The following is a 27,498-nucleotide window of genomic DNA, read 5'->3' as shown; positions in this document are numbered from 1 at the left end:
GCTCGAGGCGTTGGTGTCTACAGTTTATAAAATTAACTCAAACACAAACATTCTGATGAAAGGCAATACGTTAATTATTGGCTCATTCGTATCTTGACGATCCCTGCTTTGTGCACCCCATCGTGACCAATAAAAGGAGGGGAAGGTAATGTTCTTGAAAACTTTCCGGGGGAAGAAATGACTACAGTCAAAAAGAAAAATTAATTAAGGAATCACCGTTTTTGCCTTTGCACTGTCTGCTGGAAAAAGGGCTCTCTGAATTTCTTTGGTGCAAAGTGCACATCAGATGAAACGGATGGAGAAGCACGTTGAAATCCAAACATTGCAGCGGGTCCCTTTAATTTAAAGAGCCGGCGTCGCATTGCGTGCGTCAGCTCTCTGAGCAGGAGCGAGTGCACCGTTTGGGAGCTGGAGCCCCGGCGCTCGCGGTGTCTGCGCATCACATCGGGAGGCAGCGGGTCTCGGGCGCCTGATACCCAGTAAGGTTTCCCCCTCCCCCCCTCCCCCTCTCTCCCCCCCCCCCCCCCCCCGGGTTGGCGAAATTCGAAGGTTAGCAGTTGCAGGTGGAAATTGGAGGGGCCCCGGGTGTAAATGTTCGGGAGGGGGCGAGTGATTGGCTTTCGGGATTGATCTGCGAAGCGGCATCGGAGCATGCGCTGGGAGGGAGGGACGGGCCGGGGCGGGGGGAGGAGCGAGGCAACCCAGCCCGGCTCGGCTCGGCTCGGACGAGCAGGTGAACGGAGCAGGATTCGGCCGCGCTCTAAAGAAAAGCGTTTAATTGTGAAGGTATGAAGCGACTCGAGAACATTTTGGGGAATTATCCCAGCGAATTAGGCTTTAAAAAAAAAACCGACCGGCTCCCAACCTCGTCTTGTCCATTTTGGAGCAGAAAATGGGTCTGCCCTTGGGGTGGCTAATGATGGAGGAGGAGGAGGACTCCCATCAGAAGATGGAGGAGGTGGAAATGGAGAGAATTGCCTCAGGTGGACGATGGTCTCCTGGGTTGGGTTGGGGGGGGGGGGATGGGATTGAGCGCGGTGGCTTCATCGTGGGCTCTGGCCTTTCTGTGGCTTCACAACCTGATCCAGGTAATATTCACCACAGCAAATGGCTAAGGAGCCCAAGTCAGACAACTTTTCTTTTTGTCTGAAAAGAAATCAAGGTTCTGAGTAATTTGTGCAAACAATTCCATGGGGGGGGGGGGGGGATTAAAAATGATGGTGGTAGAAACATTCAGGCAGCATCTGTGGAGAGAACAATGGAGTTACTGACCTGAAAAAATAATCCCCCTTTCAATTTTGGTATGTTCTGTTTTTGTTTCTGGCCTATGTTTTTGTTTCATCATTGTGAAAGTAATTCAATTATTAATGCCTTTGCTACTTCAAAATCTGAGAAAATTTGCAGCTGATCTTTCGACACTTTCGCACGTATGTGCTCTACTTGAAGTAGCTTGTTTTAAACTGGTCTGAGTATAATCTGTTGAAAAGGGCTTTCTCCATCATTCTTTCAAAGTTGATTGCATCTTGCCACCTAAAGTAAGATTTAAAAAAAAATACTGCGTGATTGGTTGAAATCCATCTCCAGGGAGTGCTGGAAATGCCATGGTGCTGAAGGTCATGACAGACTTCTGGCAATTGATATGTATTAATGGACTTGGAGGGTTTCTGTGCTACATAACCCCCCCAAGTGATATCAGAAAGCACTTTTTCTTGTAGAGGCTAGTGGAAAGAGAGAACTTTCTTTTCTTGTGAAACAGCTGGAATCAAAGATTATTGAGGGTTGAGAGAAACAAAGCAAAGTTATTTCCAGGTTCAGCTCCAACTGCTGGGGAAGCAAGCGTGGGTGGGAATTCAGATTTTATTGTCAGAGTACATACATGACATCACATATAACCCTGAGATCCTTTTTTCCTGCGGATGTAGCAGAATTATCACTAATTATCACAAATTTTTTACAGTGTAAACATAGAAACACAGAACTGTAAACAGATAATAAATGTAAACAAACTGAAAGTAGCCGCTGCTTTTCAAAATATTCCTATTATTATTGAAACTGGTAAACGTTTCTTAAAAGTTGATCCTATTAGCCAATTGCTGTTAAAGACCTAATATTGTGTCCTAGTCAAATGACTTGATTAGACTCTGAAATCCATCAGGCTAATTCTTCATTTTAAAACCCAGTTTAATGGAAGGATCTCAAGAACTGACTGATCAGATTTATTGTCAGAGTACACATACAATGTTGAGATTCTTCCTGTGGGCCAGGCAGAATTTCTAATTATTGGTCATGCAAAATAAAATCTGAAAAGATATCTATACAAAAGAGAAATTTAAACAAAGAAAGAAATGGTAAATAGTGTGCAATACGCATTCATTAATAAATAACATGCAAAGTAAGTGTCTTTAAATTAGTCTGAGTTTGTTGTTGAGGAGTCTGATGGTGGAGGAGTAGCAACTGTTCCTGAACCAGGTGGTAGGAGTCTTGAGGCACCTATTTCCTGACAGCAGCAGAGAGGACTGAGCATGTCCCAGGTAGTGTGGATCCTTGATGATTTGCTGCTGCTTTCCGATGTACTCCTTGTGTGACTTCTGAATGACAAAAGGAACTGCTCACGCTAACCATCTGAGACTCTGATTTCTGAAAAACAATCTATCTATTTATTTATAATCTATGAATATTTGTCCATTTGTATGTGTTTGGTTGTTTTGCACCAAGGATTGGAGAACACGGTTTTGTCAGGTTGTACTTGTGCAATCAGATGACCATAAAATTGACTTGAAGAATGTGGGTAAGAGGTAGAGCAGAGTTTCCTCGGACTCCTTCCTGGTGATGATTGCTCAATTACATGTTGGAAGGATGCAAAGATTTTTTGTTTCTTTATTAGCTCATGGTTGCCCTGCCAATGTGACTGCAGAGATGAGGGTTGGAATATTTGCTTTTTTTCTTTTAAAAGTGCAGGTCCTCAGACAAAGGGGAAGAGTACTTCCATAGCCTGATTTTTAACTTTTCTTTCTCTCAAGAAAAGGAGTTGTATTTTAATGCTCTGGTGTTGATCTGTGGAAACATCCTCGATGTCTTTTCTCAAAATGTTCCTGAGCTGGAGCCCCAATCTTCACTACGCTCTTGTGACTCTCATTGGACTAATTTCTTTATGTCTGTCAATCCTCTAAGTTAATGAGTGTGACTGTTGATATATTGCAGTGGATGTCTAGGTAATTCAAACTTGATGCCAAATAGTCTTGCTTTGTAGACAAGCTATTTTTAATTTTGTCTATTTGAACTGAACTTGAATTTGGTTGCAGAATATGAAAGATGATAATCAGAAAAAAATCTAAATAATTATTTAAGCCTTTTGTGTATTAGACCAACAGCAATAGAAATTCACCAAGTCAATGGTTTCTTCAAAACAATGATTTATTTTTATTAATAACAACACTTATTAACTCTAACTTACACACTGTATGTGAAAACCATTACAATTCGGGCATAATTCTGAAGAGATGATTTTAAATTTCAGTCAGTTTTGATTTGAAGCTCAAAGTCTTTACTGCTGTTCAAAAGAAATTATGGAGTGAGTGTGAGGCATCAGACTTCTCAAAAATCATGCATTTCTTGTAGAATTGTTTCTTTATATGAATGATTTTCCACTCTTGCAAGGAAATTTCAAAACTTGTTTTTCTTCCACGATTATTTCACAAACCCAGGCAAAGGTTTCATGAAGTGCCCATATAGAAATGGTCACGATAAATCTGTCCTTTTTTCAAAGAGACTGCTGAAGTGGCTAAATTCTTCAAAACTTTTTTTTTGGTGTTCCTCCTTTTCACAAGGAGACCACAGGCAGCCTTCCTTTTCCAAAGGATTGTTGCTGCATTTCAATCCTGTGTGACTTTAAGGATGGTGAAGTACCCTCTTCTGGTTTTAGAATATCTGTTTCAGTAATGTGCTCTCTGAAAATATCTTTTGTTATGTGACATGACATCATTGCTGTCTTTGAAGTTTCATCACTTCCAAAAGTATGAGAGGAAATGACTATGAATTGTCTGCTGAGACCAGCCAGCAGAATGGCAGTGCTTCTGAGCACTGGTTTGAGTTTTCAATGGAGAAGAGTCAAAAGACTTTTATGACTGTTTACAGGTTTGAATTAGCAGTCGTACTGTTTCTTTAAGCTAACAGGCTTCCAGCAGAACAATGAATAAGCAGACAAATGGTGTCTGATCTGCCAGCTGCCATTTCAAAGGATTCTGAGTGTGTAGTTGTGTGTCCTTGAATCTGACCCTCAAAATAATTAAGAAATTGTGTATTTGTATGTGTATATATAACTAAAGATTAATAATAACACAATTCTGTCACAGAGCCATAGTGTGTGGTATGTGTAACAAATTTGGAAAGAGCAGGTGGATCTATGGAAAGTAAAGATTCATCTGTTTTGTTGTGCTCTGCTTCTCTTTTGGAACTTTGATTCCATTTAAACCAGCGGTTCTCAACCTTTTTCTTTTCACTTACATACCACTTTAAGTAATCCCTATCCCTTTGGTGCTCTGTGATTAGTAAAGTATTGCTTAAGGTGGGATATGAGTGGGAAGGGAAGGTTGAGAATCTCTGTTCTAGTCCCTATTGTTACTGAAATATTTTGCATGAGAAAAATTGTCATTGGCTCATTTCCTTTGGAGTTAAGAAACTGTACACATAACAAGTCAATTAGGTACAATTAAAGTGTTTTTCAAACTTTGTTAATACCACTTTAAGCAATCCCTTTCTAATCAGTACACCTATGGCATAGGGAATACTTAAAGTGGTATGTGAGCTCTGCAAGCTCACACCAAGACACAAGAGAAACTTGTCCGTGAACTACTCTTTGCAGACGATGCCGCTTTAGTTGCCCATTCAGAGCCAGCTCTTCAGCGCTTGACGTCCTGCTTTGCGGAAACTGCCAAAATGTTTGGCCTGGAAGTCAGCCTGAAGAAAACTGAGGTCCTCCATCAGCCAGCTCCCCACCATGACTACCAGCCCCCCCACATCTCCATCGGGCACACAAAACTCAAAACGGTCAGCCAGTTTACCTATCTCGGCTGCACCATTTCATCAGATGCAAGGATCGACAATGAGATAGACAACAGACTCGCCAAGGCAAATAGCGCCTTTGGAAGACTACACAAAAGAGTCTGGAAAAACAACCAACTGAAAAACCTCACAAAGATAAGCGTATACAGAGCCGTTGTCATACCCACACTCCTGTTCGGCTCCGAATCATGGGTCCTCTACCGGCACCACCTACGGCTCCTAGAACGCTTCCACCAGCGTTGTCTCCGCTCCATCCTCAACATCCATTGGAGCGCTTTCATCCCTAACGTCGAAGTACTCGAGATGGCAGAGGTCGACAGCATTGAATCCACGCTGCTGAAGATCCAGCTGCGCTGGATGGGTCACGTCTCCAGAATGGAGGACCATCGCCATACCCAAGATCGTGTTATATGGCGAGCTCTCCACTGGCCACCGTGTCAGAGGTGCACCAAAGAAAAGGTACAAGGACTGCCTAAAGAAATCTCTTGGTGCCTGCCACATTGACCACCGCCAGTGGGCTGATATCGCCTCAAACCGTGCATCTTGGCGCCTCACAGTTTGGCGGGCAGCAACCTCCTTTGAAGAAGTCCGCAGAGCCCACCTCACTGACAAAAGGCAAAGGAGGAAAAACCCAACACCCAACCCCAACCAACCAATTTTCCGCTGCAACCGTGTCTGCCTGTCCCGCATCGGACTTGTCAGCCACAAACGAGCCTGCAGCTGACATGGACTTTTTACCCCCTCCATAAATCTTCGTCCGCGAAGCCAAGCCAAAGATTAAAGATGTGAGTGGAAAGAAAAAGGTTGAGAACCACTGATTTTTAAACCATTCACAATGCTCGATCAATTGACTCCTAAGACACTCTTTCAATAGGGTTTTCAGGGTTTATAGTAGTCTAGTATAACTAGTCATAAACAATCTATAAAACAAACTATAACTGGGCTATGTCAGCTGTATAAAAGAAAGATTGTACATTCTAGCTTGTTTGAAGCTGTAAACGCGATCCTATTGAAGGAGAACAACACTAGTTGCATGTACTGATCCCACAAAGAAATGCATTTCCAAATAAAACTAATGTTGGCAAACCATGACGAGTTTTGCAGAATTAAACAAAGCAGTTGTGTTAACTACTGTAATTTTTTTTGGATTACTTATATGGGAATTTCCTGTGATCAGCAATTCTTTTTCTAATGAAAAGTATGGAAATAGTTAAAGGTGTTGTGGCAAGAATGTGATCTGATATCTTGTGGTGTTACTGGAAAATTGCAAGACAGTGAACTGTATTGCAGAATTGGATGTGCGTGAACAGGATCACTGAAAATTTAGATCTTTGTCACTCCATGTCTGTAGCAGCTGTGGGGGTGGGAGAGGGGAGAAAAAGAAAGATTGTTTTGCTTTGGTTTCTCTGACTTTGAGGTGTCCAGCAATTTCTGCTGATGGCATCTCTGCTTTATGGCAAACTAAAGGAAATTTCATGTAATATTGCACTGTTTTATTACATGACCATAAAAGAATCTTGAATCTTGTTCAGGTTATTAATGCATGTATTGTGTGCAACAAACATGTGAATGAGAAAAGGTTTTTTTTTTAAAAAACAATGCTGGAGAAACTCAGCAGGTCAAACAGTGTCCTTTGTGTAGCAAAGGCGATGTTTTGGGTTTGAGTCTATCAGAGTATGAGAAAATGCCAGCAAGTGTCTGAACAAAAGAGTGGGGAGGGAAAAAGGGGTGGCAAAAGCAGGAGGTGATAGGTGGAGGAAGGGACTGTAGCAATGAGGAGGTTGGGTGGGTGAACTGGAAAATCGGGGAAAGAAAGGACAAACAATTTTATGGAGAGCAGTAAAGTTGATGCCATGTGGCTGGAGAGTGCCCAGATGAAAGATAAGATGCTGTTCCTCCAATCTGTGGGTGGTCAGGGTGGGATAGTGCATATGGACAAACATGTGAGTGTGGGAGTGTGACTCAGAATTGAAATGGTTGGCCACTGGAAGGTCGTTGTGGTTGCAAATAGAGCAGAGGTGCTGAGCGAAGTGATCTCCCTGTCTGCGACTGGTCTCTCCAATGTAGAGAATGCCACAAAGGGTGCACTGGATGCAGTAAATCATTTCTATGGTTACAAGTGTTGCTTCACTTGAAAGGCCTGTTTGAGGCCCTGGACCATGATGAGGGAGGAAGTATGGGTGCCTTGGGAAGGTGCCGTTGGTTCGATGGGTGGCTGGGAATCACAGAGGGAGCGGACCCTGTGGAAGGCCGAGAGGGGAGGAGAAGGAAAAATGTCTGGTGGTGTGATCTTATAGCAAGTGCCAGAAAGTCTGGCAGATAATTTGTTGGATGCAGAGGCTGGTGGGGTGGTAGGTGAGGGGGATTCTATGTTTGTTGCGTCTGGGGACAGGGGGCCAGGGCAGATGAGCAGGAAATGGATGAGATGTGCTTGAGAGCAGAGTTGATTAGTAGTGGAAGAGAAACCACATTTGAGGAAAAAGACAGACATTTCAGAAGATCTAGACTGGAAGACTTCATCTTGGGAACAGATGCGATGGAGAAATTGAGAGAAGGAGATGAAATCTTTGCAGGGGACAGGATGTAATGAAGTGTAGTCTAGGTAGTCGTGGGAGTTAGAGGATTTGTAGTATATGTTGGTGATTGGGTTGTCTCCTGGGATGGAATGGGTTGTCTCCTGGGATGGAATGGGTTGTCTCCTGGGATGGAATGGGTTGTCTCCTGGGATGGAATGGGTTGTCTCCTGGGATGGACCGGGTTGTCTCCTGGGATGGACCGGGTTGTCTCCTGGGATGGACCGGGTTGTCTCCTGGGATGGACCGGGTTGTCTCCTGGGATGGACCGGGTTGTCTCCTGGGATGGACCGGGTTGTCTCCTGGGATGGACCGGGTTGTCTCCTGGGATGGACCGGGTTGTCTCCTGGGATGGACCGGGTTGTCTCCTGGGATGGACCGGGTTGTCTCCTGGGATGGACCGGGTTGTCTCCTGGGATGGACCGGGTTGTCTCCTGGGATGGACCGGGTTGTCTCCTGGGATGGACCGGGTTGTCTCCTGGGATGGACCGGGTTGTCTCCTGGGATGGACCGGGTTGTCTCCTGGGATGGACCGGGTTGTCTCCTGGGATGGACCGGGTTGTCTCCTGGGATGGACCGGGTTGTCTCCTGGGATGGACCGGGTTGTCTCCTGGGATGGACCGGGTTGTCTCCTGGGATGGACCGGGTTGTCTCCTGGGATGGACCGGGTTGTCTCCTGGGATGGACCGGGTTGTCTCCTGGGATGGACCGGGTTGTCTCCTGGGATGGACCGGGTTGTCTCCTGGGATGGACCGGGTTGTCTCCTGGGATGGACCGGGTTGTCTCCTGGGATGGACCGGGTTGTCTCCTGGGATGGACCGGGTTGTCTCCTGGGATGGACCGGGTTGTCTCCTGGGATGGACCGGGTTGTCTCCTGGGATGGACCGGGTTGTCTCCTGGGATGGACCGGGTTGTCTCCTGGGATGGACCGGGTTGTCTCCTGGGATGGACCGGGTTGTCTCCTGGGATGGACCGGGTTGTCTCCTGGGATGGACCGGGTTGTCTCCTGGGATGGACCGGGTTGTCTCCTGGGATGGACCGGGTTGTCTCCTGGGATGGACCGGGTTGTCTCCTGGGATGGACCGGGTTGTCTCCTGGGATGGACCGGGTTGTCTCCTGGGATGGACCGGGTTGTCTCCTGGGATGGACCGGGTTGTCTCCTGGGATGGACCGGGTTGTCTCCTGGGATGGACCGGGTTGTCTCCTGGGATGGACCGGGTTGTCTCCTGGGATGGACCGGGTTGTCTCCTGGGATGGACCGGGTTGTCTCCTGGGATGGACCGGGTTGTCTCCTGGGATGGACCGGGTTGTCTCCTGGGATGGACCGGGTTGTCTCCTGGGATGGACCGGGTTGTCTCCTGGGATGGACCGGGTTGTCTCCTGGGATGGACCGGGTTGTCTCCTGGGATGGACCGGGTTGTCTCCTGGGATGGACCGGGTTGTCTCCTGGGATGGACCGGGTTGTCTCCTGGGATGGACCGGGTTGTCTCCTGGGATGGACCGGGTTGTCTCCTGGGATGGACCGGGTTGTCTCCTGGATGGACCGGGTTGTCTCCTGGGATGGACCGGGTTGTCTCCTGGGATGGACCGGGTTGTCTCCTGGGATGGACCGGGTTGTCTCCTGGGATGGACCGGGTTGTCTCCTGGGATGGACCGGGTTGTCTCCTGGGATGGACCGGGTTGTCTCCTGGGATGGACCGGGTTGTCTCCTGGGATGGACCGGGTTGTCTCCTGGGATGGACCGGGTTGTCTCCTGGGATGGACCGGGTTGTCTCCTGGGATGGACCGGGTTGTCTCCTGGGATGGACCGGGTTGTCTCCTGGGATGGACCGGGTTGTCTCCTGGGATGGACCGGGTTGTCTCCTGGGATGGACCGGGTTGTCTCCTGGGATGGACCGGGTTGTCTCCTGGGATGGACCGGGTTGTCTCCTGGGATGGACCGGGTTGTCTCCTGGGATGGACCGGGTTGTCTCCTGGGATGGACCGGGTTGTCTCCTGGGATGGACCGGGTTGTCTCCTGGGATGGACCGGGTTGTCTCCTGGGATGGACCGGGTTGTCTCCTGGGATGGACCGGGTTGTCTCCTGGGATGGACCGGGTTGTCTCCTGGGATGGACCGGGTTGTCTCCTGGGTTGGACCGGGTTGTCTCCTGGGTTGGACCGGGTTGTCTCCTGGGTTGGACCGGGTTGTCTCCTGGGTTGGACCGGGTTGTCTCCTGGGTTGGACCGGGTTGTCTCCTGGGTTGGACCGGGTTGTCTCCTGGGTTGGACCGGGTTGTCTCCTGGGTTGGACCGGGTTGTCTCCTGGGTTGGACCGGGTTGTCTCCTGGGTTGGACCGGGTTGTCTCCTGGGTTGGACCGGGTTGTCTCCTGGGTTGGACCGGGTTGTCTCCTGGGTTGGACCGGGTTGTCTCCTGGGATGGACCGGGTTGTCTCCTGGGATGGACCGGGTTGTCTCCTGGGATGGACCGGGTTGTCTCCTGGGATGGACCGGGTTGTCTCCTGGGATGGACCGGGTTGTCTCCTGGGATGGACCGGGTTGTCTCCTGGGATGGACCGGGTTGTCTCCTGGGATGGACCGGGTTGTCTCCTGGGATGGACCGGGTTGTCTCCTGGGATGGACCGGGTTGTCTCCTGGGATGGACCGGGTTGTCTCCTGGGATGGACCGGGTTGTCTCCTGGGATGGACCGGGTTGTCTCCTGGGATGGACCGGGTTGTCTCCTGGGATGGACCGGGTTGTCTCCTGGGATGGACCGGGTTGTCTCCTGGGATGGACCGGGTTGTCTCCTGGGATGGACCGGGTTGTCTCCTGGGATGGACCGGGTTGTCTCCTGGGATGGACCGGGTTGTCTCCTGGGATGGACCGGGTTGTCTCCTGGGATGGACCGGGTTGTCTCCTGGGATGGACCGGGTTGTCTCCTGGGATGGACCGGGTTGTCTCCTGGGATGGACCGGGTTGTCTCCTGGGATGGACCGGGTTGTCTCCTGGGATGGACCGGGTTGTCTCCTGGGATGGACCGGGTTGTCTCCTGGGATGGACCGGGTTGTCTCCTGGGATGGACCGGGTTGTCTCCTGGGATGGACCGGGTTGTCTCCTGGGATGGACCGGGTTGTCTCCTGGGATGGACCGGGTTGTCTCCTGGGATGGACCGGGTTGTCTCCTGGGATGGACCGGGTTGTCTCCTGGGATGGACCGGGTTGTCTCCTGGGATGGACCGGGTTGTCTCCTGGGATGGACCGGGTTGTCTCCTGGGATGGACCGGGTTGTCTCCTGGGATGGACCGGGTTGTCTCCTGGGATGGACCGGGTTGTCTCCTGGGATGGACCGGGTTGTCTCCTGGGATGGACCGGGTTGTCTCCTGGGATGGACCGGGTTGTCTCCTGGGATGGACCGGGTTGTCTCCTGGGATGGACCGGGTTGTCTCCTGGGATGGACCGGGTTGTCTCCTGGGATGGACCGGGTTGTCTCCTGGGATGGACCGGGTTGTCTCCTGGGATGGACCGGGTTGTCTCCTGGGATGGACCGGGTTGTCTCCTGGGATGGACCGGGTTGTCTCCTGGGATGGACCGGGTTGTCTCCTGGGATGGACCGGGTTGTCTCCTGGGATGGACCGGGTTGTCTCCTGGGATGGACCGGGTTGTCTCCTGGGATGGACCGGGTTGTCTCCTGGGATGGACCGGGTTGTCTCCTGGGATGGACCGGGTTGTCTCCTGGGATGGACCGGGTTGTCTCCTGGGATGGACCGGGTTGTCTCCTGGGATGGACCGGGTTGTCTCCTGGGATGGACCGGGTTGTCTCCTGGGATGGACCGGGTTGTCTCCTGGGATGGACCGGGTTGTCTCCTGGGATGGACCGGGTTGTCTCCTGGGATGGACCGGGTTGTCTCCTGGGATGGACCGGGTTGTCTCCTGGGATGGACCGGGTTGTCTCCTGGGATGGACCGGGTTGTCTCCTGGGATGGACCGGGTTGTCTCCTGGGATGGACCGGGTTGTCTCCTGGGATGGACCGGGTTGTCTCCTGGGATGGACCGGGTTGTCTCCTGGGATGGACCGGGTTGTCTCCTGGGATGGACCGGGTTGTCTCCTGGGATGGACCGGGTTGTCTCCTGGGATGGACCGGGTTGTCTCCTGGGATGGACCGGGTTGTCTCCTGGGATGGACCGGGTTGTCTCCTGGGATGGACCGGGTTGTCTCCTGGGATGGACCGGGTTGTCTCCTGGGATGGACCGGGTTGTCTCCTGGGATGGACCGGGTTGTCTCCTGGGATGGACCGGGTTGTCTCCTGGGATGGACCGGGTTGTCTCCTGGGATGGACCGGGTTGTCTCCTGGGATGGACCGGGTTGTCTCCTGGGATGGACCGGGTTGTCTCCTGGGATGGACCGGGTTGTCTCCTGGGATGGACCGGGTTGTCTCCTGGGATGGACCGGGTTGTCTCCTGGATGGACCGGGTTGTCTCCTGGGATGGACCGGGTTGTCTCCTGGGATGGACCGGGTTGTCTCCTGGGATGGACCGGGTTGTCTCCTGGGATGGACCGGGTTGTCTCCTGGGATGGACCGGGTTGTCTCCTGGGATGGACCGGGTTGTCTCCTGGGATGGACCGGGTTGTCTCCTGGGATGGACCGGGTTGTCTCCTGGGATGGACCGGGTTGTCTCCTGGGATGGACCGGGTTGTCTCCTGGGATGGACCGGGTTGTCTCCTGGGATGGACCGGGTTGTCTCCTGGGATGGACCGGGTTGTCTCCTGGGATGGACCGGGTTGTCTCCTGGGATGGACCGGGTTGTCTCCTGGGATGGACCGGGTTGTCTCCTGGGATGGACCGGGTTGTCTCCTGGGATGGACCGGGTTGTCTCCTTGGATGGACCGGGTTGTCTCCTGGGATGGACCGGGTTGTCTCCTGGGATGGACCGGGTTGTCTCCTGGGATGGACCGGGTTGTCTCCTGGGATGGACCGGGTTGTCTCCTGGGATGGACCGGGTTGTCTCCTGGGATGGACCGGGTTGTCTCCTGGGATGGACCGGGTTGTCTCCTGGGATGGACCGGGTTGTCTCCTGGGATGGACCGGGTTGTCTCCTGGGATGGACCGGGTTGTCTCCTGGGATGGACCGGGTTGTCTCCTGGGATGGACCGGGTTGTCTCCTGGGATGGACCGGGTTGTCTCCTGGGATGGACCGGGTTGTCTCCTGGGATGGACCGGGTTGTCTCCTGGGATGGACCGGGTTGTCTCCTGGGATGGACCGGGTTGTCTCCTGGGATGGACCGGGTTGTCTCCTGGGATGGACCGGGTTGTCTCCTGGGATGGACCGGTTGTCTCCTGGGATGGACCGGGTTGTCTCCTGGGATGGACCGGGTTGTCTCCTGGGATGGACCGGGTTGTCTCCTGGGATGGACCGGGTTGTCTCCTGGGATGGACCGGGTTGTCTCCTGGGATGGACCGGGTTGTCTCCTGGGATGGACCGGGTTGTCTCCTGGGATGGACCGGGTTGTCTCCTGGGATGGACCGGGTTGTCTCCTGGGATGGACCGGGTTGTCTCCTGGGATGGACCGGGTTGTCTCCTGGGATGGACCGGGTTGTCTCCTGGGATGGACCGGGTTGTCTCCTGGGATGGACCGGGTTGTCTCCTGGGATGGACCGGGTTGTCTCCTGGGATGGACCGGGTTGTCTCCTGGGATGGACCGGGTTGTCTCCTGGGATGGACCGGGTTGTCTCCTGGGATGGACCGGGTTGTCTCCTGGGATGGACCGGGTTGTCTCCTGGGATGGACCGGGTTGTCTCCTGGGATGGACCGGGTTGTCTCCTGGGATGGACCGGGTTGTCTCCTGGGATGGACCGGGTTGTCTCCTGGGATGGACCGGGTTGTCTCCTGGGATGGACCGGGTTGTCTCCTGGGATGGACCGGGTTGTCTCCTGGGATGGACCGGGTTGTCTCCTGGGATGGACCGGGTTGTCTCCTGGGATGGACCGGGTTGTCTCCTGGGATGGACCGGGTTGTCTCCTGGGATGGACCGGGTTGTCTCCTGGGATGGACCGGGTTGTCTCCTGGGATGGACCGGGTTGTCTCCTGGGATGGACCGGGTTGTCTCCTGGGATGGACCGGGTTGTCTCCTGGGATGGACCGGGTTGTCTCCTGGGATGGACCGGGTTGTCTCCTGGGATGGACCGGGTTGTCTCCTGGGATGGACCGGGTTGTCTCCTGGGATGGACCGGGTTGTCTCCTGGGATGGACCGGGTTGTCTCCTGGGATGGACCGGGTTGTCTCCTGGGATGGACCGGGTTGTCTCCTGGGATGGACCGGGTTGTCTCCTGGGATGGACCGGGTTGTCTCCTGGGATGGACCGGGTTGTCTCCTGGGATGGACCGGGTTGTCTCCTGGGATGGACCGGGTTGTCTCCTGGGATGGACCGGGTTGTCTCCTGGGATGGACCGGGTTGTCTCCTGGGATGGACCGGGTTGTCTCCTGGGATGGACCGGGTTGTCTCCTGGGATGGACCGGGTTGTCTCCTGGGATGGACCGGGTTGTCTCCTGGGATGGACCGGGTTGTCTCCTGGGATGGACCGGGTTGTCTCCTGGGATGGACCGGGTTGTCTCCTGGGATGGACCGGGTTGTCTCCTGGGATGGACCGGGTTGTCTCCTGGGATGGACCGGGTTGTCTCCTGGGATGGACCGGGTTGTCTCCTGGGATGGACCGGGTTGTCTCCTGGGATGGACCGGGTTGTCTCCTGGGATGGACCGGGTTGTCTCCTGGGATGGACCGGGTTGTCTCCTGGGATGGACCGGGTTGTCTCCTGGGATGGACCGGGTTGTCTCCTGGGATGGACCGGGTTGTCTCCTGGGATGGACCGGGTTGTCTCCTGGGATGGACCGGGTTGTCTCCTGGGATGGACCGGGTTGTCTCCTGGGATGGACCGGGTTGTCTCCTGGGATGGACCGGGTTGTCTCCTGGGATGGACCGGGTTGTCTCCTGGGATGGACCGGGTTGTCTCCTGGGATGGACCGGGTTGTCTCCTGGGATGGACCGGGTTGTCTCCTGGGATGGACCGGGTTGTCTCCTGGGATGGACCGGGTTGTCTCCTGGGATGGACCGGGTTGTCTCCTGGGATGGACCGGGTTGTCTCCTGGGATGGACCGGGTTGTCTCCTGGGATGGACCGGGTTGTCTCCTGGGATGGACCGGGTTGTCTCCTGGGATGGACCGGGTTGTCTCCTGGGATGGACCGGGTTGTCTCCTGGGATGGACCGGGTTGTCTCCTGGGATGGACCGGGTTGTCTCCTGGGATGGACCGGGTTGTCTCCTGGGATGGACCGGGTTGTCTCCTGGGATGGACCGGGTTGTCTCCTGGGATGGACCGGGTTGTCTCCTGGGATGGACCGGGTTGTCTCCTGGGATGGACCGGGTTGTCTCCTGGGATGGACCGGGTTGTCTCCTGGGATGGACCGGGTTGTCTCCTGGGATGGACCGGGTTGTCTCCTGGGATGGACCGGGTTGTCTCCTGGGATGGACCGGGTTGTCTCCTGGGATGGACCGGGTTGTCTCCTGGGATGGACCGGGTTGTCTCCTGGGATGGACCGGGTTGTCTCCTGGGATGGACCGGGTTGTCTCCTGGGATGGACCGGGTTGTCTCCTGGGATGGACCGGGTTGTCTCCTGGGATGGACCGGGTTGTCTCCTGGGATGGACCGGGTTGTCTCCTGGGATGGACCGGGTTGTCTCCTGGGATGGACCGGGTTGTCTCCTGGGATGGACCGGGTTGTCTCCTGGGATGGACCGGGTTGTCTCCTGGGATGGACCGGGTTGTCTCCTGGGATGGACCGGGTTGTCTCCTGGGATGGACCGGGTTGTCTCCTGGGATGGACCGGGTTGTCTCCTGGGATGGACCGGGTTGTCTCCTGGGATGGACCGGGTTGTCTCCTGGGATGGACCGGGTTGTCTCCTGGGATGGACCGGGTTGTCTCCTGGGATGGACCGGGTTGTCTCCTGGGATGGACCGGGTTGTCTCCTGGGATGGACCGGGTTGTCTCCTGGGATGGACCGGGTTGTCTCCTGGGATGGACCGGGTTGTCTCCTGGGATGGACCGGGTTGTCTCCTGGGATGGACCGGGTTGTCTCCTGGGATGGACCGGGTTGTCTCCTGGGATGGACCGGGTTGTCTCCTGGGATGGACCGGGTTGTCTCCTGGGATGGACCGGGTTGTCTCCTGGGATGGACCGGGTTGTCTCCTGGGATGGACCGGGTTGTCTCCTGGGATGGACCGGGTTGTCTCCTGGGATGGACCGGGTTGTCTCCTGGGATGGACCGGGTTGTCTCCTGGGATGGACCGGGTTGTCTCCTGGGATGGACCGGGTTGTCTCCTGGGATGGACCGGGTTGTCTCCTGGGATGGACCGGGTTGTCTCCTGGGATGGACCGGGTTGTCTCCTGGGATGGACCGGGTTGTCTCCTGGGATGGACCGGGTTGTCTCCTGGGATGGACCGGGTTGTCTCCTGGGATGGACCGGGTTGTCTCCTGGGATGGACCGGGTTGTCTCCTGGGATGGACCGGGTTGTCTCCTGGGATGGACCGGGTTGTCTCCTGGGATGGACCGGGTTGTCTCCTGGGATGGACCGGGTTGTCTCCTGGGATGGACCGGGTTGTCTCCTGGGATGGACCGGGTTGTCTCCTGGGATGGACCGGGTTGTCTCCTGGGATGGACCGGGTTGTCTCCTGGGATGGACCGGGTTGTCTCCTGGGATGGACCGGGTTGTCTCCTGGGATGGACCGGGTTGTCTCCTGGGATGGACCGGGTTGTCTCCTGGGATGGACCGGGTTGTCTCCTGGGATGGACCGGGTTGTCTCCTGGGATGGACCGGGTTGTCTCCTGGGATGGACCGGGTTGTCTCCTGGGATGGACCGGGTTGTCTCCTGGGATGGACCGGGTTGTCTCCTGGGATGGACCGGGTTGTCTCCTGGGATGGACCGGGTTGTCTCCTGGGATGGACCGGGTTGTCTCCTGGGATGGACCGGGTTGTCTCCTGGGATGGACCGGGTTGTCTCCTGGGATGGACCGGGTTGTCTCCTGGGATGGACCGGGTTGTCTCCTGGGATGGACCGGGTTGTCTCCTGGGATGGACCGGGTTGTCTCCTGGGATGGACCGGGTTGTCTCCTGGGATGGACCGGGTTGTCTCCTGGGATGGACCGGGTTGTCTCCTGGGATGGACCGGGTTGTCTCCTGGGATGGACCGGGTTGTCTCCTGGGATGGACCGGGTTGTCTCCTGGGATGGACCGGGTTGTCTCCTGGGATGGACCGGGTTGTCTCCTGGGATGGACCGGGTTGTCTCCTGGGATGGACCGGGTTGTCTCCTGGGATGGACCGGGTTGTCTCCTGGGATGGACCGGGTTGTCTCCTGGGATGGACCGGGTTGTCTCCTGGGATGGACCGGGTTGTCTCCTGGGATGGACCGGGTTGTCTCCTGGGATGGACCGGGTTGTCTCCTGGGATGGACCGGGTTGTCTCCTGGGATGGACCGGGTTGTCTCCTGGGATGGACCGGGTTGTCTCCTGGGATGGACCGGGTTGTCTCCTGGGATGGACCGGGTTGTCTCCTGGGATGGACCGGGTTGTCTCCTGGGATGGACCGGGTTGTCTCCTGGGATGGACCGGGTTGTCTCCTGGGATGGACCGGGTTGTCTCCTGGGATGGACCGGGTTGTCTCCTGGGATGGACCGGGTTGTCTCCTGGGATGGACCGGGTTGTCTCCTGGGATGGACCGGGTTGTCTCCTGGGATGGACCGGGTTGTCTCCTGGGATGGACCGGGTTGTCTCCTGGGATGGACCGGGTTGTCTCCTGGGATGGACCGGGTTGTCTCCTGGGATGGACCGGGTTGTCTCCTGGGATGGACCGGGTTGTCTCCTGGGATGGACCGGGTTGTCTCCTGGGATGGACCGGGTTGTCTCCTGGGATGGACCGGGTTGTCTCCTGGGATGGACCGGGTTGTCTCCTGGGATGGACCGGGTTGTCTCCTGGGATGGACCGGGTTGTCTCCTGGGATGGACCGGGTTGTCTCCTGGGATGGACCGGGTTGTCTCCTGGGATGGACCGGGTTGTCTCCTGGGATGGACCGGGTTGTCTCCTGGGATGGACCGGGTTGTCTCCTGGGATGGACCGGGTTGTCTCCTGGGATGGACCGGGTTGTCTCCTGGGATGGACCGGGTTGTCTCCTGGGATGGACCGGGTTGTCTCCTGGGATGGACCGGGTTGTCTCCTGGGATGGACCGGGTTGTCTCCTGGGATGGACCGGGTTGTCTCCTGGGATGGACCGGGTTGTCTCCTGGGATGGACCGGGTTGTCTCCTGGGATGGACCGGGTTGTCTCCTGGGATGGACCGGGTTGTCTCCTGGGATGGACCGGGTTGTCTCCTGGGATGGACCGGGTTGTCTCCTGGGATGGACCGGGTTGTCTCCTGGGATGGACCGGGTTGTCTCCTGGGATGGACCGGGTTGTCTCCTGGGATGGACCGGGTTGTCTCCTGGGATGGACCGGGTTGTCTCCTGGGATGGACCGGGTTGTCTCCTGGGATGGACCGGGTTGTCTCCTGGGATGGACCGGGTTGTCTCCTGGGATGGACCGGGTTGTCTCCTGGGATGGACCGGGTTGTCTCCTGGGATGGACCGGGTTGTCTCCTGGGATGGACCGGGTTGTCTCCTGGGATGGACCGGGTTGTCTCCTGGGATGGACCGGGTTGTCTCCTGGGATGGACCGGGTTGTCTCCTGGGATGGACCGGGTTGTCTCCTGGGATGGACCGGGTTGTCTCCTGGGATGGACCGGGTTGTCTCCTGGGATGGACCGGGTTGTCTCCTGGGATGGACCGGGTTGTCTCCTGGGATGGACCGGGTTGTCTCCTGGGATGGACCGGGTTGTCTCCTGGGATGGACCGGGTTGTCTCCTGGGATGGACCGGGTTGTCTCCTGGGATGGACCGGGTTGTCTCCTGGGATGGACCGGGTTGTCTCCTGGGATGGACCGGGTTGTCTCCTGGGATGGACCGGGTTGTCTCCTGGGATGGACCGGGTTGTCTCCTGGGATGGACCGGGTTGTCTCCTGGGATGGACCGGGTTGTCTCCTGGGATGGACCGGGTTGTCTCCTGGGATGGACCGGGTTGTCTCCTGGGATGGACCGGGTTGTCTCCTGGGATGGACCGGGTTGTCTCCTGGGATGGACCGGGTTGTCTCCTGGGATGGACCGGGTTGTCTCCTGGGATGGACCGGGTTGTCTCCTGGGATGGACCGGGTTGTCTCCTGGGATGGACCGGGTTGTCTCCTGGGATGGACCGGGTTGTCTCCTGGGATGGACCGGGTTGTCTCCTGGGATGGACCGGGTTGTCTCCTGGGATGGACCGGGTTGTCTCCTGGGATGGACCGGGTTGTCTCCTGGGATGGACCGGGTTGTCTCCTGGGATGGACCGGGTTGTCTCCTGGGATGGACCGGGTTGTCTCCTGGGATGGACCGGGTTGTCTCCTGGGATGGACCGGGTTGTCTCCTGGGATGGACCGGGTTGTCTCCTGGGATGGACCGGGTTGTCTCCTGGGATGGACCGGGTTGTCTCCTGGGATGGACCGGGTTGTCTCCTGGGATGGACCGGGTTGTCTCCTGGGATGGACCGGGTTGTCTCCTGGGATGGACCGGGTTGTCTCCTGGGATGGACCGGGTTGTCTCCTGGGATGGACCGGGTTGTCTCCTGGGATGGACCGGGTTGTCTCCTGGGATGGACCGGGTTGTCTCCTGGGATGGACCGGGTTGTCTCCTGGGATGGACCGGGTTGTCTCCTGGGATGGACCGGGTTGTCTCCTGGGATGGACCGGGTTGTCTCCTGGGATGGACCGGGTTGTCTCCTGGGATGGACCGGGTTGTCTCCTGGGATGGACCGGGTTGTCTCCTGGGATGGACCGGGTTGTCTCCTGGGATGGACCGGGTTGTCTCCTGGGATGGACCGGGTTGTCTCCTGGGATGGACCGGGTTGTCTCCTGGGATGGACCGGGTTGTCTCCTGGGATGGACCGGGTTGTCTCCTGGGATGGACCGGGTTGTCTCCTGGGATGGACCGGGTTGTCTCCTGGGATGGACCGGGTGAGTTTGAGATCAGGGTGGACGTTGGCTGTGAAGTGGATGAAATTGACAAACTCATCATGGCTGCATGAGGTAGCACTGATGTAGTTGTCGAAAATGGTGGATGTTTATTTAAAAAGTAGTATTGTGATTTAAAAAATATATGTTGTTGTCACAGCAAAAGTGTAACTACAGTGAAAGCCAAATTTAATTTGTCTCAGAAAGATCATGAATGTCCACACGCTAATTAAAAGATGAATACCCCTGGAATTGATTGTATTCCTGGATCATTTGACTTTTCAAGTTTTGGAGAAGTCAAAATATCTGGTTCTCAATGCAAAATGTTGACAGAACAGTCCTGTTGCTTGTGTGCAATGGAATGGGAGAGTAATTGTAATTGACGTAGTGCAAATTGTTGGTTTGTAGTAATTTATCATTGTTGAAAATCACAATACTGTACAATTGCTCCTGACAGAATGTCTCAACAATTATTTGACACCAGAGTGACTTTAATTTCACAAAGTTGTGGCATGCCAAGATATTTTTTCGTGGAAATATTTAATTTTTCTTGGGTGTATCCATGTTCCCCATGAGTCATTATTTTTTGAATATTTTGATTTTCAAAGACTCCTACAAATCCAAACAACCCAATTTCTTTCAACAATAGTATGCAAAATACAGTCTATATTTTCCCCTACCCATCTCCCTTCCCTCCCATGCCTTAATACTGTACAACAAAGCAAAACAAAGAACCAAATATCAGTAAAATCACGAACCCTTAAGGGAACTTGAGAAAAATTTAAAAAAAAACTAAAACAAAGATGAAGAACAAAATACAAAAGCATGTCATCTGCGCCATTTCATTATTGGGATGGATTGTTGCATTTCCTTTATTCCTTTATTAATTATATCTGTGTACCAGTGTTGCAGATTAGGTTGCCAATATTTCCTTCTTAAATTGTATGTGATATTTCTCCAAGGAAATTCAACTCTTGCATTTCCATATTCCATCATGTAATTAGTTGGGAGCTGGACTTCCATGTAACCGCTATACACTTCCTGGCTAAAGACCAGGTGACCATCACAAACTGAATTTGGTATCTGGAGAGTTTAAAATTAATGTCCATAATGTTTCCCAGAAGGTACAATATTGGATCCTGTGAAAAATCCACCTTTGTAACTTTTTTCAGAATGTCTCCCAGGTCCTTCCAGAAGGATCTCACCTTTGTACACATTCAGGTTGAATGAATAAAGGTTTCAATCTACACACCACACACCACACCTAAAGCACATTTCCAAAATTTCTAATTTAGATTTGTGTAGTTTTTGTGGTATGATGTATAGTTAATGCAGGAAATTGTATTGCACAATCTGTACCTGATATTAATGACTGCTGCCATGCTGTCCAGACACCAGTCTGACCAGCACCGCTCATGGATTGTTGTGCCCAAGACCAATCATGTCAGGATGAATGGGGAGCATGCAAGGGATTATGGGTAGGATTGGTCTCCGGAGTGTCCAGCCGACAGCAGCCAATCATCGCCTAAGTGGTTTACCACACATGGTGTCCCAGAGTCTGCAGTAGCATTCATCACCATTAGAACTCTAAAATTTAGCAGTTATAAGGTTCATATTTATACAGGAAAACATAAACTGGTATGATTCTTTCTTACATTCTCCCATTCAGTGTCTAATAAATCTTTCAGTAGATGTTCCAATTAGTATTTGATCATATTTTACTAATTCTCACAGTTCTGTATTATCAGGACCCAGGGGTTAATCCAGACACCAGCTCCCGCAGTTGCCTGAGTCTCTTGGCACTGCAGTGTATCACTCAAGGCTACTCTCATTTAGCATCAGCATTTTTAAATTCAGCTTGCTTCTAAATGGTCAAGTATCCTATTGTTCCCTCGTTTTAACCATTTCTACCACACAAATTGATGCCCTTGGAATGGGAGCAGCTCTGAATTTCAAGGGCCAACTATCCATTCCAGAAACTAATTTATATTTGAATGATATTCAATATATTGGATATTAAATGAGGTCTCTATTCCTCATGCAAAAGCAATGAATTAAATTGCTGTTAATAAGCTAGCTTTAAGACCATGAAGTTCATTTTATTTCTAATTTTTGGCAAGGCCAATAGCAACTTGTGCTGTCTATACACGTCTGGAAATTCAGAAGTTGCCATTGCAATGCCGTTCTTCATGGCCTACATACTGTATGCAGTTTTCATCACCAGACCCATCATTGAAATTAAAGGCAAAGATGGGCGAAGCAGAGGCCTGAAGTGGATGGCTTGCTTCTTTCTCGCTATGCTCTTTGAGGTCCCTTCAGGGGCTGGGTGTTCCACCGCAGTGCTAGAGGAAGGCTTGGCTTGGTCATGCCCGTGACTCGTAACCTGCTGGACTACTGAGCCTGCTGGGAATCGTTCAAGCCATAGCTCCTGAGCCTTTTGAGCGATCTTCCTAGGGTTGACCAAGTTCTCCTGGGACAGTAACGGCAGGATGTCTTCAGGCAGATGGTCGAGGAAGATGCGCTGGAAGAGTGGGCAGTTGGTGTGATCACTCATGAGTGCGAGCATCTCATCCATCAACTCTATTGGAGTTCTGTTTCCCCCCCCCCCCCAAAGCGTCGAGGTGCAGCATCCGAGCGGCACACTGGCGCCTGGAGAGGCCGAGGGAGCCGGTGAGCACCTGCTTGATGGTCCCGTACTTATCTTCTGCAGGTGGGTGCTGAACAAGGTGCAGAACTCATTTGGTGGTGGCCTGGTCCAGGGCAGTGACCACATGTTGAGGTGGAATCTGATGTAATCTGGCGGAGGTGAAACTGAGCCTCTGTGTGGCTGATCCAGGTCTCTGGCTCCTGAACCCAGAAGTCAGGAAGCTTGATGGCTATAGCATTGATCAAAGGGTCGTTCATGTCAGGTTCAAAGACGTTTGAACCTGTTGGGGGTCACCAATTATAGTGGCAGTTATAACCAGACCGGCTGAGTTCAGTGGGCAAAACTCATTTTTGACTGGAGTCTTGTACTCCCAGCCTGGACCTGGCTGAGAACCACGCTGGGGTGGCCCCGACGTCACCAGGGCGTCACTGGTCACCAAGCGCGGGCTTCTGAGCCCGGTGCCGAGGTCGGGAGGAAACCCCCGACGGCGCCATTTTGGCCGGCTGCCCTGCTGCATGCATGACAAGCGTGGCCGGTTCGCCTGCCTAATGGTGTGCCGCCACATTTCACTGGTTCCAGAACTGAAAGGGAAACTGGATTTTAATTGTGACTGTTGACTGAAACTGGAGGAGTTGTATGTGAGCTGTAAATATTGTATTGTTGCGGCACTATGGCTCCACTTCAACTCCCAGAAGGCATTGAACCAGTGATGTGACATCAGTGCGCGATGACGTTAGTGTATGTCGGGCACATGGTACGGGCTTTTAAAACGTTGTGCATGTTCTGAACTGTAAATCCGTTTGATTTACTGAAGAAATGCTTTGTGTGGTTAATTCATTGTGTCCACTGCGATTCCAGTGGCCACAATTGGTGACCCTGATGAGTCCAAAAACGTATTTTTGGACAAACATCGACTCTGCAGCCATTACTGTGAAGCTGCCACCTTTTTGGACAGCTGAGCCTGAAGGGTGAATCAGAATTTCACCTTCGCAAAGTCGAGTTGGACACCACTTGTTATTACCATCTTGTCCGTGTCATGGTCCAGGCTGTTGCTAAGAGGGTCGACGATTTCCTACGGGATCCACCATGTTCCAGCAAATATGGCGCTTTAAATACTTATTGTGGCTATGTCCCGTAGGGAAAGAGCAGCCAAACTATTACACCTCAATGGGTTGGGAGACTACATCCTTTCAGAACTAATGGGTGAAATGCTATTCCTAGCATCCAGTGAAAGTTCCAATCTGCTATTTGAGCAGCCCTTTTTAGAATGATTCCAGACGATATTAGAGTCTTGTTATCCAAATGTTCATTTGGAGGCAGATGTTCTATGGCTGGCTAAAAAAGACAGCAAGTAAAGACAAGTCTACACAACCAACCCCTCTAGTCTTGACCCTGTGTCACACTCTAGTGCTCTTAACACAGAACTCTGTACAAACAAACAATGCTCCAAAACGGGAAAGCAGCCTGTGGACACGTCATCTTGGTGTTATCATATCACAGGCTTTGGGGAGTAAATGCCAGCAAGTGCCTTCCACCCTGCTTGTTTGCAGGAAATGCTGAGGCCAACCACCAGTAAGGGCTGCGGCGGTTGGCAAAAAAAACCTGCAAGTATGTATGGGACCAACTCTTCCAGTGAAAATTTCTGGTGGACACTAGTTCAGAAGTTGGTGTATTTCCACTCACCAGGGTTTTTTTTTTTTTGGGACACCTGGACCTGCAACTACATGCAGTTAACAGTTCCAGCGTTCTGAACTTTGGCACCACGAAGATGAATGTCAAGTTTGAGAATCATCTTTACACTTGGCCATTCGTGGATGGTAATACTACACTTACACAGCAGTATCCTGACCCTTGCAGATTTTCTTGGGCGCATTCATTCCTCGTTGACTTAAAAGGGTTTTGGCTAAAAGATGGAACTACTTTTCAGACCATTTCGCTGGCAGATGCCTATACCCCTGCTCTGCGCCTCCAAATATTAAGTAGACCAGTGGTTGAATTCTTCAAGCCTTTGGAAGATTTCCCTGAAATTGCTACTCTACAATTTTCTGCCTCTGCTGCAAAGCACTGTGTTATTCACCACATTTTACTAAGGGCCCACCTATCCATTCGAAAGCGCGTCGCTTGCCACTAGAGAAACTGTTTAGCCAAGGACTAGTTTGCCAAGGTGGAGGTAGTCATAATTAGTAGATCCAACAGCCCCGGTCATTCCCATTACACTTGGTCCCAAAACAAGTTGGAGGTTGGCGACCTTGTGGATATTACAGGCAGCTTAACACCACCACCATTCTGGATCATTATCCGATAACTCGTATTCAAGTTTTCTTCGCTAATTTGCATGAGCAAAAATCTTCTCCAAAATAAACAGCGTGTGGCCATCACCAAGTGCCAGTAGAGCCAAAAGACATTCCAAAAACAGCAATAATTACCCTGTTTGGGTTGTTAGAATTTTTAAGAATGCTGCTCAATCAACGGGTAATGGACATTTTAGATGGTATGACCAATGTCTTCATTTACTGCGACGACATTTTAGAGGCCAGTGGGACCAAGGAGGATAATTTGGAACATCTTTGTACACTTTTTTTAATCAGTCTTCAAGAATTTGGACTGACAATCAATCCAGATAAATGCGTTTTTGCACAAGAAACTTTTTGGGGGGGGGGGGCATAGAAATACTCTGGAGGGCGTGACCTGTGTTACCATACAAAATTGAGGCCATTACCAAATATTCAAAACCTGTTATGGTTAAAAGCCTACAGGAATTCTTAAGAATTGTTAATTTTTATCGTCTGTTTTTTCCGGGAGCAGCTCCGATCACGAAGCCTCTTTTTGATTTACTGTCCAGTAACGTAAAAACTCTCCATTCGACTGAAGAGTTGAAGATGAAAGATTTTCTGACTCGTGCCACTATGCTTAGCTACCCAGTTCTAAATGCAGCTACAGACACTTCCAATATGGCTGTAGGAGGTTCACTTCATCAATATGTCAACAACAGTGGAAGCTATTAGCATTTTTCAGTCATTGTCATGAAGCAGAGAAGTAGTACAGTGCTTTTGATAAAGAGCTTTTGGACTTTTGCTTGTCTGCTTGACACTTTTTTTGTTGGAGGACAGAGAATTTACTACATACACTGACCACAAGCTTTTAACATTTGCGTTTTCCCAAGGTTGCAGAGCCTTGGCCAGCGTGACAACAACGGCAATGATCATTTCAGAATTTTCCACAATATTTGTATATATTTCTGGAAAACGCCATGTAGTAGCTGATGCACTTTCCCGCTCAACTCCACTTGTGGTTTCGTCTGTAGATCAAGTTATTTTTTTTTTCAAAACTTTATTTATTAATTTTAACATATGAAGAAAGTAAGTAATTCACGTACAGAAAAAATACAAAATAAAGTAATACAAGTACAAAGTAACATAGTTAATACAATACCAATCTCGGCATCTCCCCCTAACAACTAAAAACTAAGACTAAAAAAAACTATTTTTAACCCCTAAACCCCCCCTCTCCACCCCCACAATAAAGAGTGAAGAATTAATACTATTAGTATAATTAAAAAAAAATAAAAAAATAGAAAATATATATCTTAAAAAAAGATCGATTATATATTAAAAAAACAAAAAATATTAATTAAGTATTAATTATTAATCCAAAATTTTTTTATTATATAAGAATATATATGAAAAAACAAACAAAAAGAACTTAAACAAAAAAACCAACTAATAAAAAAAACTAAAAAAAGAGAAAAAAGAAAAAAGAAAAAGAAAACATATATATAGAAAAAATATATAATAAAGTTTTTTTAAAAGAAAAAAAATGATTAATTCAAACTTATTTAAATTGTATATAATCAATAAATGGGGTCGACTTTAACTCATAAAAAGACATCTTATCTTGTATAGAAAAAGATATTCTTTCGATAACCAAACAAAACTTCATCTCTGAATACCACCTGTCTAAAGACGATACATTTCTATTCTTCCAAGTAATCGCTATACATTTCTTGGCTACTGCCAGCACTAAGTAAATAAAAGAGATCTGGTAATTATCTAATTCTAAATCAATCAACGGTTGCATATTCCCTAATAAAAATATATCAGGGTCTAATACAATATGAAGATTATATTGATTATTAAATACAGATTGAATACCTTTCCAAAATTGTTGAAACCAATCACACAACCAAACAGCATGTATAAAAAAAAAAGTACCAGAAACCTGATCACAACGAAAACAAAGATCTGACTTACTAAAACCAAATTTTTTAAATTTTTTGGGTGTTAAATATAATTGATGTATAAAACTATAATTAATCATCGCCAATCTAGCATTAATCAATTTTCGAACACTATTACGGCAGATTTCAGACCAATCTTCTTCAGTTATTGTTAAACTTAAATCTTTTTCCCATTTCATTTTATCTTTATCCCAATCTATTTTACTTTCACTTTCCAACAAAATACGATACAAACCTGATATATAACCCTTTTTTGGAAATGAGAGCACATATTTCTCAAAAACATCAATCAAAGTCCAGGCTTCATTAGAGATCATACAATTCAACTTAAGTAGTCTTCCTCCATTTTTCTCCTCATCTTGCAATTGAAACAGTAAATTCTTATGTACCAAAACTGCAACTCCTTTTGCCTTTGAATTAAATGAAAAATAGAAGACTTGTCCAACCCAGTCCCGCTTAAGTTTCAAATGTTCTTTATCTGTCAAATGAGTTTCCTGTAAAAAGGCCACATCTACTTTAAATTTTTTTAAATAAGCAAGTACTTTCTTACGCTCTATAGGATTATTCAAACCCTGAACATTAAGAGAAGCAAATTTAAATTTCAACATGTCTTACAACAGTTAGAAAAAAAAACCCCAACTCTTACCCCCTTACCCTCTCTTAATACGATCAAAAAAAAGAAGAAAAAGAAAGAAGAGAAAAAAAAGGAAAAAAATTAAAAAAAAATTATTTAAACAAAAAAAACCCCTTCACTCTTTAATCTAATAATACAAAAAAAGAAAAAAAAATGGGTAGGAGGTTAAAAGTACCCCCTCCCGTCTAAACCGTGCAATGCGGTAACTCCCAAAAAAAATATGGGTGTGAGATAACTCACACGT

General features: G+C 50.9%; 1 protein-coding gene across 3 annotated transcripts in view; it reads left to right on the top strand.

Annotated features, from left to right (window-relative positions):
* The first annotated feature begins 390 nt into the window (after nucleotides 1-390).
* LOC138763332 (soluble lamin-associated protein of 75 kDa-like) overlaps nucleotides 391-27,498 on the top strand; it is a 136,612-nt gene continuing 109,504 nt past the window's right edge. For 2 of the 3 annotated variants that reach the window (XM_069937321.1, XM_069937294.1), the window contains exon 1: nucleotides 391-479. In XM_069937321.1, the coding sequence (XP_069793422.1) occupies nucleotide 479 (1 nt within the window). In that variant the 5' untranslated portion in view covers nucleotides 391-478. Of the gene's footprint in view, nucleotides 480-633; nucleotides 787-27,498 lie in introns of those variants that run through there. The other variant, XM_069937303.1, reaches the window with a different exon arrangement.

The sequence above is a fragment of the Narcine bancroftii genome, chromosome 1 (genome assembly GCF_036971445.1).
Source record: "Narcine bancroftii isolate sNarBan1 chromosome 1, sNarBan1.hap1, whole genome shotgun sequence".
In the NCBI taxonomy this organism is placed as follows: Eukaryota; Metazoa; Chordata; class Chondrichthyes; order Torpediniformes; family Narcinidae; genus Narcine; species Narcine bancroftii.
The sequence above is the reverse complement of the archived record's forward strand: the minus strand, read 5'-3'. Positions and strand labels throughout refer to the sequence as shown.